Raw genomic sequence first — 18,859 nt, forward strand, 5'->3', positions numbered from 1 at the left:
GCAAAAAACTACTTAAACTTTTACCAGGTCAACCGAAACCAGCACGCCTGTATGGCCTTCCTAAGACACACAAACCTGGCATACATTGGCATGCATGATACTTAAGCACCACCAACCCAACAACACAGGAGTCACATGATTTCAACGTCTACCCGTCCTCATCGTAGGCAGAGGTTGTTTTGATAAGGACCTGCCTCGCATGGGCCAGTAGGCCTTCTACAGTGTTCCTCCATTCTTATGTTCTCATGTTCTTATGACATTCCTCAGGTCACGTGCGTCACACCTCACTCTCCCCCTATATATATAATGCCTTTCTACCAGTAATGTTTATAAAAGCAATGTGTGTCATATCTTATTACATCAATTATCTGTCTTATCATTGCTGTGTATTTTCAAAATAAACATTAATTTTCCAAATAAATGTCTTATTTCATCACTGTCGCAATTATTATGCACACTCCTGTAACTAGTAGGTGGGAGGAGTAATATTGGTGTAGTTGTAGACACAGCCAGATTAAGATTTTGTAATCCCCTGGGCTACAGGTACTGTGAGGCCCCTGGGCTACAGGTACTGTGAGGCCCCTGGGCTACAGGCACTGTGAGGCCCATGGGCTACAGGTACTGTGAGGCCCCTGGGCTACAGGCACTGTGAGGCCTCTGGGCTACAGGCACTGTGAGGCCTCTGGGCTACAGGCACTGTGAGGCCTCTGGGCTACAGGTACTGTGAGGCCCCTGGGCTACAGGCACTGGGAGGCCTCTGGGCTACAGGCACTGTGAGGCCTCTGGGCTACAGGTACTGTGAGGCCCCTGGGCTACAGGTACTGTGAGGCCCCTGGGCTACAGGCACTGTGAGGCCTCTGGGCTACAGGTACTGTGAGGCCCCTGGGCTACAGGCACTGTGAGGCCTCTGGGCTACAGGTACTGTGAGGCCCCTGGGCTACAGGTACTGTGAGGCCCCTGGGCTACAGGTGCCGTGAGGCCCCTGAGCTACAGGTACCGTGAGGCCCCTGAGCTACAGGAACCGTGAGGCCCCTGAGCTACAGGTACCGTGAGGCCCAGGGGCTACAGGTAATGTGAGACCCCTGGGTTACAGGTACCGTGAGGCCCCTGAGCTACAGGTACCGTGAGGCCCCTGAGCTACAGGTACCGTGAGGCCCCTGAGCTACAGGTACCGTGAGCCCCCTGAGCTACAGGTACTGTGAGACCCCTGAGCTACAGGTACCGTGAGGCCCCTGGGCTACAGGTACTGTGAGACCCCTGAGCTACAGGTACCGTGAGGCCCCTGGGCTACAGGTACTGTGAGACCCCTGAGCTACAGGTACCGTGAGGCCCCTGAGCTACAGGTACCGTGAGGCCCCTGGGCTACAGGTACTGTGAGGCCCCTGAGCTACAGGTACCGTGAGGCCCCTGAGCTACAGGTACCGTGAGGCCCCTGAGCTACAGGTACCGTGAGGCCCCTGGGCTACAGGTACCGTGAGGCCCCTGAGCTACAGGTACCGTGAGGCCCCTGGGCTACAGGTACTGTGAGGCCCCTGGGCTACAGGTACTGTGAGGCCCCTGAGCTACAGGTACCGTGAGGCCCCTGAGCTACAGGTACTGTGAGGCCCCTGGGCTACAGGTACTATGAGGCCCCTGAGCTACAGGTACCGTGAGGCCCCTGAGCTACAGGTACCGTGAGGCCCCTGAGCTACAGGTACCGTGAGGCCCCTGAGCTACAGGTACCGTGAGGCCCCTGAGCTACAGGTACCGTGAGGCCCCTGAGCTACAGGTACCGTGAGGCCCCTGAGCTGCAGGTACCGTGAGGCCCCTGAGCTACAGGTGCCGTGAGGCCCCTGAGCTACAGGTGCCGTGAGGCCCCTGGGCTACAGGTACCGTGAGGCCCCTGAGCTACAGGTACCGTGAGGCCCCTGAGCTACAGGTACCGTGAGGCCCCTGAGCTACAGGTACCGTGAGGCCCCTGAGCTACAGGTACCGTGAGGCCCCTGAGCTACAGGTACCGTGAGGCCCCTGAGCTACAGGTACCGTGAGGCCCCTGAGCTGCAGGTACCGTGAGGCCCCTGAGCTACAGGTGCCCTGAGGCCCCTGAGCTACAGGTGCGGTGAGGCCCCTGGGCTACAGGTACCGTGAGGCCCCTGAGCTACAGGTACCGTGAGGCCCCTGAGCTACAAGTACTGTGAGGCCCCTGAGCTACAGGTACCGTGAGGCCCCTGAGCTACAGGTACCGTGAGGCCCCTGGGCTACAGGTACCGTGAGGCCCCTGAGCTACAGGTACCGTGAGGCCCTTGGGCTACAGGTACCGTGAGGCCCCTGAGCTACAGGTACCGTGAGGCCCCTGAGCTACAGGTGCCGTGAGGCCCCTGGGCTACAGGTACCGTGAGGCCCCTGAGCTACAGGTACCGTGAGGCCCCTGAGCTACAGGTACCGTGAGGCTACTGAGCTACAGGTACCGTGAGGCCCCTGAGCTACAGGTACCGTGAGGCCCCTGAGCTACAGGTACCGTGAGGCCCCTGAGCTACAGGTACCGTGAGGCCCCTGAGCTGCAGGTACCGTGAGGCCCCTGAGCTACAGGTGCCGTGAGGCCCCTGGGCTACAGGTGCCGTGAGGCCCCTGGGCTACAGGTACCGTGAGGCCCCTGAGCTACAGGTACCGTGAGGCCCCTGAGCTACAAGTATTGTGAGGCCCCTGAGCTACAGGTACCGTGAGGCCCCTGAGCTACAGGTACCGTGAGGCCCCTGGGCTACAGGTACCGTGAGGCCCCTGAGCTACAGGTACCGTGAGGCCCTTGGGCTACAGGTACCGTGAGGCCCCTGAGCTACAGGTACCGTGAGGCCCCTGAGCTACAGGTACCGTGAGGCCCCTGGGCTACAGGTACCGTGAGGCCCCTGGGCTACAGGCACCGTGAGGCCCCTGGGCTACAGGTACCGTGAGGCCCCTGGGCTACAGGTACCGTGAAGCCCCTGGGCTACAGGTACTGTGAGGCCCCTGGGATACAGGTACTGTGAGGCCCCTGAGCTACAGGTACCGTGAGGCCCCTGAGCTACAGGTACTGTGAGGCCCCTGGGCTACAGGTAATGTGAGGCCCCTGGGCTACAGGTACTGTGAGGCCCCTGAGCTACAGGTACCGTGAGGCTCCTGAGCTACAGGTACTGTGAGGCCCCTGGGCTACAGGTACTGTGAGGCCCCTGAGCTACAGGTACCGTGAGGCTCCTGAGCTACAGGTACCGTGAGGCCCCTGAGCTACAGGTACCGTGAGGCCCCTGAGCTAGAGGTACCGTGAGGCCCCTGAGCTACAGGTACCGTGAGGCCCCTGAACTACAGGTAACGTGAGGCCCCTGAGCTACAGGTACCGTGAGGCCCCTGGGCTACAGGTACCGTGAGGCCCCTGAGCTACAGGTACCGTGAGGCCCCTGAGCTACAGGTACTGTGATGCCCCTGAGCTACAGGTACCGTGAGGCCCCTGAGCTACAGGTACCGTGAGGCCCCTGGGCTACAGGTACCGTGAGGCCCCTGAGCTACAGGTACCGTGAAGCCCCTGGGCTACAGGTACTGTGAGGCCCCTGGGCTACAGGTACTGTGAGGCCCCTGAGCTACAGGTACCGTGAGGCCCCTGAGCTACAGGTACTGTGAGGCCCCTGGGCTACAGGTAATGTGAGGCCCCTGGGCTACAGGTACTGTGAGGCCCCTGAGCTACAGGTACCGTGAGGCCCCTGAGCTACAGGTACTGTGAGGCCCCTGGGCTACAGGTACTGTGAGGCCCCTGAGCTACAGGTACCGTGAGGCTCCTGAGCTACAGGTACCGTGAGGCCCCTGAGCTACAGGTACCGTGAGGCCCCTGAGCTACAGGTACCGTGAGGCCCCTGAGCTACAGGTACCGTGAGGCCCTTGAGCTACAGGTACCGTGAGGCCCCTGAGCTACAGGTACCGTGAGGCCCCTGGGCTACAGGTACCGTGAAGCCCCTGAGCTACAGGTACCATGAGGCCCCTGAGCTACAGGTACTGTGAGGCCCCTGAGCTACAGGTACCGTGAGGCCCCTGAGCTACAGGTACCGTGAGGCCCCTGGGCTACAGGTACCGTGAGGCCCCTGAGCTACAGGTACCGTGAGGCCCCTGGGCTACAGGTACCGTGAGGCCCCTGAGCTACAGGTACCGTGAGGCCCCTGAGCTACAGGTACCGTGAGGCCCCTGAGCTACAGGTACCGTGAGGCCCCTGGGCTACAGGTACCCTGAGGCCCCTGAGCTACAGGTACCGTGAGGCCCCTGGGCTACAGGTACCGTGAGGCCCCTGGGCTACAGGTACCGTGAGGCCCCTGAGCTACAGGTACCGTGAGGCCCCTGAGCTACAGTTACCGTGAGGCCCCTGAGCTACAGGTACCGTGAGGCCCCTGGGCTACAGGTACCGTGAGGCCCCTGGGCTACAGGTACCGTGAGGCCCCTGGGCTACAGGTACCGTGAGGCCCCTGGGCTACAGGTACCGTGAGGCCCCTGGGCTACAGGTACCGTGAGGCCCATGGGCTACATGTACCCTGAGGCCCCTGAGCTACAGGTACCGTGAGGCCCCTGGGCTACAGGTACCGTGAGGCCCCTGAGCTACAGGTACCGTGAGGCCCCTGAGCTACAGGTACCGTGAGGCCCCTGAGCTACAGGTACCGTGAGGCCCCTTGGCTACAGGTACCGTGAGGCCCCTGAGCTACAGGTACCGTGAGGCCCCTGGGCTACAGGTACCGTGAGGCCCCTGAGCTACAGGTACCGTGAGGCCCCTGGGCTACAGGTACCGTGAGGCCCCTGGGCTACAGGTACCGTGAGGCCCCTGGGCTACAGGTACCGTGAGGCCCCTGGGCTACAGGTACCGTGAGGCCCCTGGGCTACAGGTACCGTGAGGCCCCTGGGCTACATGTACCCTGAGGCCCCTGAGCTACAGGTACCGTGAGGCCCCTGGGCTACAGGTACCGTGAGGCCCCTGAGCTACAGGTACCCTGAGGCCCCTGAGCTACAGGTACCGTGAGGCCCCTGAGCTACAGGTACCGTGAGGCCCCTGGGCTACAGGTACCGTGAGGCCCCTGAGCTACAGGTACCATGAGGCCCCTGGGCTACAGGTACCGTGAGGCCCCTGAGCTACAGGTACCGTGAGGCCCCTGGGCTACAGGTACCGTGAGACCCCTGGGCTACAGGTACCGTGAGGCCCCTGGGCTACAGGAACCGTGAGGCCCCTGAGCTACAGGTACCGTGAGGCCCCTGGGCTACAGGTACCGTGAGACCCCTGGGCTACAGGTACCGTGAGGGCCCTGGGCTACAGGTACCGTGAGGCCCCTGGGCTACAGGTACCGTGAGGCCCCTGAGCTACAGGTACCGTGAGGCCCCTGGGCTACAGGTACCGTGAGGCCCCTGGGCTACAGGTACCGTGAGGCCCCTGGGCTACAGGTACCGTGAGGCCCCTGGGCTACAGGTACCGTGAGGCCCCTGGGCTACAGGTACCGTGAGGCCCCTGGGCTACAGGTACCGTGAGGCCCCTGGGCTACAGGTACCGTGAGGCCCCTGGGCTACAGGTACCGTGAGACCCCTGGGCTACAGGTACCGTGAGGCTCCTGGGCTACAGGTACCGTGAGGCCCCTGAGCTACAGGTACCGTGAGGCCCCTGGGCTACAGGTACCGTGAGACCCCTGGGCTACAGGTACCGTGAGGCCCCTGAGCTACAGGTACCGTGAGACCCCTGGGCTACAGGTACCGTGAGACCCCTGGGCTACAGGTACCGTGAGGCCCCTGAGCTACAGGTACCGTGAGACCCCTGGGCTACAGGTACCGTGAGGCTCCTGGGCTACAGGTACCGTGAGGCCCCTGAGCTACAGGTACCGTGAGGCCCCTGGGCTACAGGTACCGTGAGACCCCTGGGCTACAGGTACCGTGAGGCCCCTGGGCTACAGGTACCGTGAGGCCCCTGAGCTACAGGTACCGTGAGACCCCTGAGCTACAGGTACCGTGAGGCCCCTGAGCTACAGGTACCGTGAGGCCCCTGGGCTACAGGTACCGTGAGACCCCTGGGCTACAGGTACCGTGAGGCCCCTGGGCTACAGGTACCGTGAGGCCCCTGAGCTACAGGTACCGTGAGACCCCTGAGCTACAGGTACCGTGAGGCCCCTGAGCTACAGGTACCGTGAGGCCCCTGGGCTACAGGTACCGTGAGACCCCTGGGCTACAGGTACCGTGAGGCCCCTGGGCTACAGGTACCGTGAGGCCCCTGGGCTACAGGTACCGTGAGACCCCTGGGCTACAGGTACCGTGAGGCCCCTGGGCTACAGGTACCGTGAAGCCCCTGGGCTACAGGTACCGTGAGGCCCCTGAGCTACAGGTACCGTGAGGCCCCTGAGCTACAGGTACTGTGAGGCCCCTGGGCTACAGGTACCGTGAGGCCCCTGGGCTACAGGTACCGTGAGACCCCTGGGCTACAGGTACCGTGAGGCCCCTGGGCTACAGGTACCGTGAGGCCCCTGGGCTACAGGTACCGTGAGACCCCTGGGCTACAGGTACCGTGAGGCCCCTGGGCTACAGGTACCGTGAGGCCCCTGGGCTACAGGTACCGTGAGGCCCCTGAGCTACAGGTACCGTGAGGCCTTTGAGCTACAGGTACTGTGAGGCCCTTGGGCTACAGGTACCGTGAGGCCCCTGGGCTACAGGTACCGTGAGGCCCCTGAGCTACAGGTACCGTGAGGCCCCTGAGCTACAGGTACTGTGAGGCCCCTGAGCTACAGGTACCGTGAGGCCCCTGGGCTACAGGTACCGTGAGACCCCTGGGCTACAGGTACCGTGAGGCCCCTGGGCTACAGGTACCGTGAGGCCCCTGGGCTACAGGTACCGTGAGGCCCCTGGGCTACAGGTACCGTGAGGCCCCTGGGCTACAGGTACCGTGAGGCCCCTGGGCTACAGGTACCGTGAGGCCCCTGAGCTACAGGTACCGTGAGGCCCCTGGGCTACAGGTACCGTGAGGCCCCTGAGCTACAGGTACCGTGAGGCCCCTGGGCTACAGGTACCGTGAGGCCCCTGGGCTACAGGTACCGTGAGGCCCCTGAGCTACAGGTACCGTGAGGCCCCTGGGCTACAGGTACCGTGAGGCCCCTGGGCTACAGGTACCGTGAGGCCCCTGGGCTACAGGTACCGTGAGGCCCCTGAGCTACAGGTACCGTGAGGCCTTTGAGCTACAGGTACTGTGAGGCCCTTGGGCTACAGGTACCGTGAGGCCCCTGGGCTACAGGTACCGTGAGGCCCCTGAGCTACAGGTACCGTGAGGCCCCTGAGCTACAGGTACTGTGAGGCCCCTGAGCTACAGGTACCGTGAGGCCCCTGGGCTACAGGTACCGTGAGACCCCTGGGCTACAGGTACCGTGAGGCCCCTGGGCTACAGGTACCGTGAGGCCCCTGGGCTACAGGTACCGTGAGGCCCCTGGGCTACAGGTACCGTGAGGCCCCTGGGCTACAGGTACCGTGAGGCCCCTGGGCTACAGGTACCGTGAGGCCCCTGAGCTACAGGTACCGTGAGGCCCCTGGGCTACAGGTACCGTGAGGCCCCTGAGCTACAGGTACCGTGAGGCCCCTGGGCTACAGGTACCGTGAGGCCCCTGGGCTACAGGTACCGTGAGGCCCCTGAGCTACAGGTACCGTGAGGCCCCTGGGCTACAGGTACCGTGAGGCCCCTGGGCTACAGGTACCGTGAGGCCCCTGGGCTACAGGTACCGTGAGGCCCCTGGGCTACAGGTACCGTGAGGCCCCTGAGCTACAGGTACCGTGAGGCCCCTGGGCTACAGGTACCGTGAGGCCCCTGGGCTACAGGTACCGTGAGGCCCTTGAGCTACAGGTACAGTGAGGCCCCTGAGCTACAGGTACCGTGAGGCCCCTGAGCTACAGGTACCGTGAGGCCCCTGGGCTACAGGTACCGTGAGGCCCCTGAGCTACAGGTACCGTGAGGCCCCTGGGCTACAGGTACCGTGAGGCCCCTGGGCTACAGGTACCGTGAGGCCCCTGAGCTACAGGTACCGTGAGGCCCCTGGGCTACAGGTACCGTGAGGCCCCTGGGCTACAGGTACCGTGAGGCCCCTGGGCTACAGGTACCGTGAGGCCCCTGAGCTACAGGTACCGTGAGGCCCCTGGGCTACAGGTACCGTGAGGCCCCTGGGCTACAGGTACCGTGAGGCCCCTGGGCTACAGGTACCGTGAGGCCCCTGAGCTACAGGTACCGTGAGGCCCCTGGGCTACAGGTACCGTGAGGCCCCTGAGCTACAGGTACCGTGAGGCCCCTGGGCTACAGGTACCGTGAGGCCCCTGGGCTACAGGTACCGTGAGGCCCCTGAGCTACAGGTACCGTGAGGCCCCTGGGCTACAGGTACCGTGAGGCCCCTGGGCTACAGTTACCGTGAGGCCCCTGGGCTACAGGTACCGTGAGGCCCCTGAGCTACAGGTACCGTGAGGCCCCTGAGCTACAGGTACCGTGAGGCCCCTGAGCTACAGGTACCGTGAGGCCCCTGGGCTACAGGTACCGTGAGGCCCCTGAGCTACAGGTACCGTGAGGCCCCTGAGCTACAGGTACCGTGAGACCCCTGGGCTACAGGTACCCTGAGGCCCCTGGGCTACAGGTAATGTGAGACCCCTGAGCTACAGGTACCGTGAGGCCCCTGAGCTACAGGTACCGTGAGGCCCCTGAGCTACAGGTACCGTGAGACCCCTGAGCTACAGGTACCGTGAGACCCCTGGGCTACAGGTACCGTGAGACCCCTGGGCTACAGGTACCCTGAGGCCCCTGGGCTACAGGTACCGTGAGGCCCCTGAGCTACAGGTACCGTGAGGCCCCTGAGCTACAGGTACCGTGAGGCCCCTGAGCTACAGGTACCGTGAGACCCCTGAGCTACAGGTACCGTGAGGCCCCTGAGCTACAGGTACCGTGAGACCCCTGAGCTACAGGTACCGTGAGACCCCTGGGCTACAGGTACCGTGAGACCCCTGGGCTACAGGTACCCTGAGGCCCCTGGGCTACAGGTACCGTGAGGCCCCTGAGCTACAGGTACCGTGAGACCCCTGAGCTACAGGTACCGTGAGACCCCTGAGCTGCAGGTACCGTGAGACCCCTGAGCTACAGGTACCGTGAGGCCCCTGGGCTACAGGTACCGTGAGGCCCCAGTGATATTTTCAAAAGGAAAAATAGTCATCACAGTCAACAGTTCATCATATAGGTGATGGAATAACGTATTATAATTATATACTTACAGCAGTAACTGTGAACACTTTTCACTTAATCTCTGGAGGCTCCCCACCTGGCGGAGGCCCTGGACTGCAGCCCCTGGAGGCTCCCCAGCTGGCGGAGGCCCTGGGCTGCAGCCCCTGGAGGCTCCCCAGCTGGCGGAGGCCCTGGACTGCAGCCCCTGGAGGCTCCCCACCTGGCGGAGGCCCTGGACTGCAGCCCCTGGAGGCTCCCCAGCTGGCGGAGGCCCTGGACTGCAGCCCCTGGAGGCTCCCCACCTGGCGGAGGCCCTGGACTGCAGCCCCTGGAGGCTCCCCAGCTGGCGGAGGCCCTGGACTGCAGCCCCTGGAGGCTCCCCAGCTGGCGGAGGCCCTGGACTGCAGCCCCTGGAGGCTCCCCAGCTGGCGGAGGCCCTGGACTGCAGCCCCTGGAGGCTCCTCAGCTGGCGGAGGCCCTGGACTGCAGCCGCTGGAGGCTCCCCAGATGGCGGAGGCCCTGGACTGCAGCCCCTAAAGCCCATGCCTTAATCCCGCCCTGGTTGCAGGTGATCACATACGACAGTGAGCGAGGAGGTGTGAGTGTGCTCACGGAGAAAGGTCCCAGGACAACCACCAACCTGCTGGTGAGAGGCGCCTCTGTCGACGACTCTGGTACATACTCGTGTAACCCCAGCAGCGCCCCCGTCGCCAAGGTCCTCGTCCATATATTGAATGGTAAGTTGATCTGCCCCACTCCAGTGTTCGTCATCTGTTTATTTTTTTCTGTAATTCCTCTTAATCATTGCCCATATATGTTCCAGTTCACATATTTTTCAACGTCTCACATTACAGTATAATAACTACGTCGTTTTTACTAGTTTGATTTCCTGTTATTCTACCAATATCTTCCTTTTGTTGTGGCTGTGCAATATTTTGAATTAAGTCACTGTTTTGATTCATCTATCATTATCAGTCATTTTTCTGTTTCTTTCCCGTGTCTGAAACATTTACATTTCGTATTCCAGTTTGTCTTTCCTACTAACAATATTTCTTCTCTATACTACTGTCAAAAATGTTTAATATTTTTCGGATTATTGTCATTAATAATCATTAGATTATACTCAGGCAGTAATATTTTATAACAGTTAATGGAACAACTGGCAGTAATACTTTATACAAATGGATGGAACAACTGGCAGTAATACTTTATAACAGAGGATGGAACAACTGGCAGTAATACTTTATAACAGAGGATGGAACAATTGGCAATAATACTTTATAACAGTGGATGGAACAACTGGCAGTAATACTTTATAACATGGGATGGAACAACTGGTAGTAATATTTTATAACAGTGGATGGAACAACTGGCAGTAATACTTTATAACAGTGGATGGAACAATTGGCAGTAATACTTTATAACAGTGGATGGAACAACTGGCAGTAATACTTTATAACATGGGATGGAACAACTGGTAGTAATATTTAATAACATGGGATGGAACAACTTGAAGTGATAGTTTATAACAGGGGATGGAACAACTGGCAGTAATAGTTTGTAACAGTCGATGGAACAACTGGCAGTAATACTTTATAACATAGGATGGAACAACTGGCAGTAATAGTGTATAACATGGGATGGAACAACTAGCAGTAATAGTTTATAACATGAGATGGAACAACTGGCAGTAATACTTTATAACATGGGATGGAACAACTGGCAGTAATACTTTATAACATGCGATGGAACAACTGGCAGCAATAGTTTATAACATGGGATGGAACAACTGGCAGTAATAGTTTATAACATGGGCTGGAACAACTGGCAGTAATGCTTTATAACATGGGATGGAACAACTAGCAGTAATAGTTTATAACAGGGGATGGAACAACTGGGAGTAATACTTTATAACATCGGCTGGAACAACTGGCAGTAATACTTTATAACATGGGATGGAACAACTGGCAGTAATAGTTTATAACATGGGCTGGAACAACTGGGAGTAATACTTTATAACATCGGATGGAACAACTGGCAGTAATACTTTATAACATGGGCTGGAACAACTGGCAGTAATACTTTATAACTTGGGCTGGAACAACTGGCAGTAATAGTTTATAACATGGGATGGAACAACTGGCAGTAATAGTTTATAACATGGGATGGAACAACTGGCAGTAATACTTTATAACTTGGGCTGGAACAACTGGCAGTAATAGTTTATAACATGGGAGGGAACAACTGGCAGTAATAGTTTATAATTTGGGCTGGAACAACTGGCAGTAATAATTTATAACATGGGATGGAACAACTGGCAGTAATACTTTATAACATGGGATGGAACAACTGGCAGTAAAAGTTTATAACAGGGGATGGAACAACTGGCAGTAATAGTTTATAACATGGGATGGAACAACTGGCAGTAATAGTTTATAACATGGGATGGAACAACTAGTAGTAATACTTTATAACATGGGATGGAACAACTGGCAGTAATACTTTATAACATGAGATGGAACAACTGGCAGTAATACTTTATAACATGGGATGGAACAACTGGGAGTAATACTCTATAACATGGGATGGAACAACTGGCAGTAAAAGTTTATAACAGGGGATGGAACAACTGGCAGTAATACTTTATACCATGAGATGGAACAACTGGCAGTAATAGTTTATAACATGGGATGGAACAACTGGTAGAAATACTTTATAACATGGGATGGAACAACTTGTAGTAATACTTTATAACATGGGATGGAACAACTGGCAGTAATAGTTTATAACATGGGATGGAACAACTGGCAGTAATACTTTATAAAATGGGATGGAACAACTGGCAGTAATAGTTTATAACATGGGATGGAACAACTGGCAGTAAAAGTTATAATAGGGGATGGAACAACTGGCAGTAATAGTTTATAACATGGGATGGAACAACTGGCAGTAAAAGTTTATAACATGGGATGGAACAACTGGTAGTAATAGTTTATAACATGGGATGGAACCACTGGCAGTAATAGTTTATAACATGGGATGGAACAACTGGTAGTAATAGTTTATAACATGGGATGGAACAACTGGCAGTAAAAGTTTATAACATTGGATGGAACAACTGGCAATAAAAGTTTATAACATGGCATGGAACAACTGGCAGTAAAAGTTTATAACAGGGGATGGAACAACTGGCAGTAACAGTTTATAACATGGGATGGAACAACTGGCAGTAAAAGTTTATAACATGGGATGGAACAACTGGCAGTAAAATTTATAACAGGGGATGGAACAACTGGCAGTAATATTTTGTAACAGTTAATGGAACAACTGACAGTAATAGTTTATAACAGTGGATGGAACAACTGGCAGTAATATTTTATAACAGTTAATGGAACAACTGGCAGTAATAGTTTATAACAGGGGATGGAACAACTGGCAGTAATAGTTTATAACAGTGGATGGAACAACTGGCAGTAATATTTCATAACAGTTAATGGAACAACTGGCAGTAATACTTTATACCAATGGATGGAACAACTGGCAGTAATACTTTATAACATGGGATGGAACAACTGGTTGTAATACTTTATAACAGAGGATGGAACAATTGGCAGTAATACTTTATAACAGTGGATGGAACAACTGGCAGTAATACTTTATAACATGGAATGGAACAACTGGTAGTAATATTTTATAGCATGTGATGGAACAACTTGAAGTGATAGTTTTTAACAGGGGATGGAACAACTGGCAGTAACAGTTTATAACTTGGGGAGGAACAACTGGCAGTAATAGTTTATAACATGGGATGGAACAACTGGCAGTAATAGTGTATAACATTGGATGGAACAACTGGCAGTAATAGTGTATAACATTGGATGGAACAACTGGCAGTAATAGTTTATAACATGGGATGCAACAACTGGCAGTAATAGTGTATAACATTGGATGGAACAACTGGCAGTAATAGTTTACAACATGGGATGGAACAACTGGCAGTAATACTTTATAGCATGGGATGGAACAACTGGCAGTAATATTTTATAACATGGGCTGGAACAACTGCCAGTAATACTTTATAACATGGGATGGAACAACTGGGAGTAATACTTTATAATATGGGATGGAACAACTGGCAGTAATACTTTATAACATGAGATGGAACAACTGGCAGTAATACTTTATGACACGGGATGGAACAACTGGCAGTAATAGTTTATAACAATGGATGGAACAACTGGCAGTAATAGTTTATAACATGGGCTGGAACAACTGGCAGTAATACTTTATAATATGCGATGGAACAACTGGCAGTAATAGTTTATAACATGGGCTGGAACAACTGGGAGTAATACTTTATAACATGGGCTGGAACAACTGGCAGTAATACTTCATAACATGAGATGGAACAACTGGGAATAATACTTTATAACATGGCTGGAACAACTGGCAGTAATACTTTATGTCATGGGCTGGAACAACTGGGAGTAAAACTTTATAACATGGGCTGGAACAACTGGTAGTAATACTTTATAACATGGGATGGAACAACTGTCAGTAATACTTTATAACATGGGATGGAACAACTGTCAGTAATAGTTTATAACATGGGCTGGAACAACTGGCAGTAATACTTTATAACATGGGATGGAACAACGGGCAGTTGTACTTTATAACATGGACTGTAGCAACTGGCAGTAATACTTTACAACATGGGATGGAACAGCTGACAGTAATACTTTATAACTTGGGCTGGAACAACTGGCAGTAATAGTTTATAACATGGGATGGAACAACTGGCAGTAATACTTTTTAACTTGGGCAGGAACACCTGGCAGTAATAGTTTATAACATGGGATGGAACAACTGGCAGTAATACTTTATAACATGGAATGGAACAACTGGCAATAAAAGTTTATAACAGGGGATGGAACAACCGGCAGTAATACTTTATAACATGAGTTGGAACAACTGGCAGTAATAGTTTATAACATGGGATGGAACAACTGGTAGTAATACTTTATAACATGGGATGGAACAACTGGCAGTAATACTTTATAACATGGGATTGAACAACTGGCAGTAATAGTTTATAACATGGGATGGAACAACTGTCAGTAATACTTTATAACATGGGATGGAACAACTGGCAGTAAAAGTTTATAACAGGGGATGGAACAACTGGCAGTAATACTTTATAACATGAGATGGAACAACTGTCAGTAATATTTTATAACATGGGATGGAACAACTGTCAGTAATAGTTTATAACATGGGCTGTAACAACTGGCAGTAATACTTTATAACATGGGCTGGAACAACTGGCAGTAATACTTTATAACTTGGGCTGGAACTGGCAGTAATAGTTTATAACATGGGATGGAACAACTGGCAGTAAAAGTTTATAACTTGGGCTGGAACAACTGGCAGTAATAATTTATAACATGGGATGGAACAACTGGCAGTAATACTTTATAACATGGGATGGAACAACTGGCAGTAATAGTTTATAACATGGGATGGAACAACTGGTAGTAATACTTTATAACATGGGATGGAACAACTGGCAGTAATAGTTTATAACATGGGATGGAACAACTGGCAGTAAAAGTTTATAATAGGGGATGGAACAACTGGCAGTAATAGTTTATAACATGGGATGGAACAACTGGCAGTAAAAGTTTATAACATGGGATGGAACAACTGGTAGTAATACTTTATAACATGAGATGGAACAACTGGCAGTAATAGTTTATAACATGGGATGGAACAACTGGTAGTAATACTTTATAACATGGGATGGAACAACTGGTAGTAATACTTTATAACATGGGATGGAACAACTGGCAGTAATAGTTTGTAATATGGGATGGAACAACTGGCAGTAATACTTTATAACATGGGATGGAACAACTGGCAGTAATAGTTTATAACATGGGATGGAACAACTGGCAGTAAAAGTTTATAATAGGGGATGGAACAACTGGCAGTAATAGTTTATAACATGGGATGGAACAACTGGCAGTAAAAGTTTATAACATGGGATGGAACAACTGGTAGTAATAGTTTATAACATGGGATGGAACAACTGGCAGTAAAAGTTTATAACATGGGATGGAACAACTGGCAGTAAAAGTTTATAACATGGCATGGAACAACTGGCAGTAAAAGTTTATAACAGGGGATGGAACAACTGGCAGTAACAGTTTATAACATGGGATGGAACAACTGGCAGTAAAAGTTTATAACATGGGATGGATCAACTGGCAGTAAAATTTATAACAGGGGATGGAACAACTGGCAGTAATATTTTATAACAGTTAATGGAACAACTGATAGTAATAGTTTATAACAGTGGATGGAACAACTGGCAGTAATATTTTATAACAGTTAATGGAACAACTGGCAGTAATAGTTTATAACAGGGGATGGAACAACTGGCAGTAATAGTTTATAACAGTGGATGGAACAACTGGCAGTAATATTTCATAACAGTTAATGGAACAACTGGCAGTAATACTTTATACCAATGGATGGAACAACTGGCAGTAATACTTTATAACATGGGATGGAACAACTGGTTGTAATACTTTATAACAGAGGATGGAACAATTGGCAGTAATACTTTATAACAGTGGATGGAACAACTGGCAGTAATACTTTATAACATGGGATGGAACAACTGGTAGTAATATTTTATAGCATGTGATGGAACAACTTGAAGTGATAGTTTATAACAGGGGATGGAACAACTGGCAGTAACAGTTTATAACTTGGGGAGGAACAACTGGGAGTAATAGTTTATAACATGGGATGGAACAACTGGCAGTAATAGTGTATAACATTGGATGGAACAACTAGCAGTAATAGTGTATAACATTGGATGGAACAACTGGCAGTAATAGTTTACAACATGGGATGGAACAACTGGCAGTAATACTTTAGAGCATGGGATGGAACAACTAGCAGTAATATTTTATAACATGGGCTGGAACAACTGCCAGTAATACTTTATAACATGGGATGGGACAACTGGGAGTAATACTTTATAATATGGGATGGAACAACTGGCAGTAATACTCTATAACATGGGCTGGAACAATTTGCAGTAATACTTTATGACACGGGATGGAACAACTGGCAGTAATAGTTTATAACAAGGGATGGAACAACTGGCAGTAATAGTTTATAACATGGGCTGGAACAACTGGCAGTAATACTTTATAATATGCGATGGAACAACTGGCAGTAATAGTTTACAACATGGGCTGGAACAACTGGGAGTAATACTTTATAACATGGGCTGGAACAACTGGCATTAATACTTCATAACATGAGATGGAACAACTGGGAATAATACTTTATAACATGGCTGGAACAACTGGTAGTAATACTTTATAACATGGGATGGAACAACTGGCAGTAATAGTTTATAACATGGGCTGGAACAACTGGGAGTAATACTTTATAACATGGGCTGGAACAACTGGCAGTAATACTTCATAACATGAGATGGAACAACTGGGAGTAAAACTTTATAACATGGGCTGGAACAACTGGTAGTAATACTTTATAACATGGGATGGAACAACTGTCAGTAATACTTTATAACATGGGATGGAACAACTGTCAGTAATAGTTTATAACATGGGCTGGAACAACTGGCAGTAATACTTTATAACATGGGATGGAACAACGGGCAGTTGTACTTTATAACATGGACTGGAACAACTGGCACTAATACTTTACAACATGGGATGGAACAACTGACAGTAATACTTTATAACTTGGGCTGGAACAACTGGCAGTAATAGTTTATAACATGGGATGGAACAACTGGCAGTAATACTTTATAACATGGGATGGAACAACTGGCAGTAAAAGTTTATAACAGGGGATGGAACAACCGGCAGTAATACTTTATAACATGAGATGGAACAACTGGCAGAAATAGTTTATAACATGGGATGGAACAACTGGTAGTAATACTTTATAACATGGGATGGAACAACTGGCAGTAATGCTTTATAATATCGGATGGAACAACTGGCAGTAATAGTTTATAACATGGGATGGAACAACTGTCAGTAATACTTTATAACATGGGATGGAACAACTGTCAGTAAAAGTTTAAAACAGGCGATGGAACAACTGGCAGTAATACTTTATAACATGAGATGGAACAACTGGCAGTAATAGTTTATAACATGCGATGGAACAACTGGTAGTAATACTTTATAACATGGGATGGAACAACTGGCAGTAATACTTTATAACAAGGGATGGAACAACTGGATGTAATAGTTTATAATATGGGATGGAACAACTGGCAGTAAAAGTTTATAACAGGGGATGGAACAACTGGCAGTAATAGTTTATAACATGGAATGGAACAACTGGCAGTAAAAGTTTATAACATGTAATGGAACAACTGGCAGTAATAGTTTATAACATGGGATGGAACAACTGGCAGTAATAGTTTAAAACATGGGATGGAACAACTGGTAGTAATAGTTTATAACATGGGATGGAACAACTGACAGTAAAAGTTTATAACATGGGATGGAACAACTGGCAGTAAAAGTTTATAACCTGGGATGGAACAACTGGCAGTAATAGTTTATAACATGGGATGGAACAACTGGCAGTAAAAGTTTATAACAGGGGATGGAACAACTTTCAGTAACAGTTTATAACATGGGATGGAACAACTGGCAGTAAAAGTTTATAACAGGGGATGGAACAACTGGCAGTAAAATTTAAAACAGGGGATGGAACAACTGGCAGTAATATTTTGTAACAGTTAATGGAACAACTGACAGTAATAGTTTATAACAGTGGATGGAACAACTGGCAGTAATATTTTATAACAGTTAATGGAACAACTGGCAGTAATAGTTTATAACAGGGGATGGAACAACTAGCAGTAATAGTTTATAACAGTGGATGGAACAACTGGCAGTAATATTTCATAACAGTTAATGGAACAACTGGCAGTAATACTTTATACCAATGGATGGAACAACTGGCAGTAATACTTTATAACATGGGATGGAACAACTGGTTGTAATACTTTATAAAAGAGGATGGAACAATTGGCAGTAATACTTTATAACAGTGGATGGAACAACTGGCAGTAATACTTTATAACATGGGATGGAACAACTTGTAGTAATATTTTATAGCATGTGATGGAACAACTTGAAGTGATAGTTTATAACAGGGGATGGAACAACTAGCAGTAACACTTTATAACTTGGGGAGGAACAACTGGCAGTAATAGTTTATAACATGGGATGGAACAACTGGCAGTAATAGTGTATAACATTGGATGGAACAACTGGCAGTAATAGTGTATAACATTGGATGGAACAACTGGCAGTAAGAGTTTATAACATGGGATGGAACAACTGGCAGTAATAGTGTATAACATTGGATGGAACAACTGGCAGTAATAGTTTACAACATGGGATGGAACAACTGGCAGTAATACTTTATAGCATGGGATGGAACAACTGGCAGTAATATTTTATAACATGGGCTGGAACAACTGCCAGTAATACTTTATAACATGGGATGGGACAACTGGGAGTAATACTTTATAATATGGGATGGAACAACTGGCAGTAATACTTTATAACATGGGATGGAACAACTGGCAGT

The 18,859-nt window shown here is 50.6% G+C and overlaps 1 protein-coding gene across 1 annotated transcript in view; it reads left to right on the top strand.

Moving 5' to 3' along the window:
- LOC128703933 (zwei Ig domain protein zig-8-like) overlaps window positions 1-18,859 on the top strand; it is a 210,321-nt gene that overhangs the window by 172,596 nt on the left and 18,866 nt on the right. The window contains exon 5 of the mRNA XM_070083960.1: window positions 9,765-9,933. Coding sequence (XP_069940061.1) covers window positions 9,765-9,933 — 169 coding nt within the window. The remainder of the gene's footprint in view (window positions 1-9,764; window positions 9,934-18,859) is intronic.

The sequence above is a fragment of the Cherax quadricarinatus genome, chromosome 11 (assembly GCF_038502225.1).
Source record: "Cherax quadricarinatus isolate ZL_2023a chromosome 11, ASM3850222v1, whole genome shotgun sequence".
Taxonomy (NCBI): Eukaryota; Metazoa; Arthropoda; class Malacostraca; order Decapoda; family Parastacidae; genus Cherax; species Cherax quadricarinatus.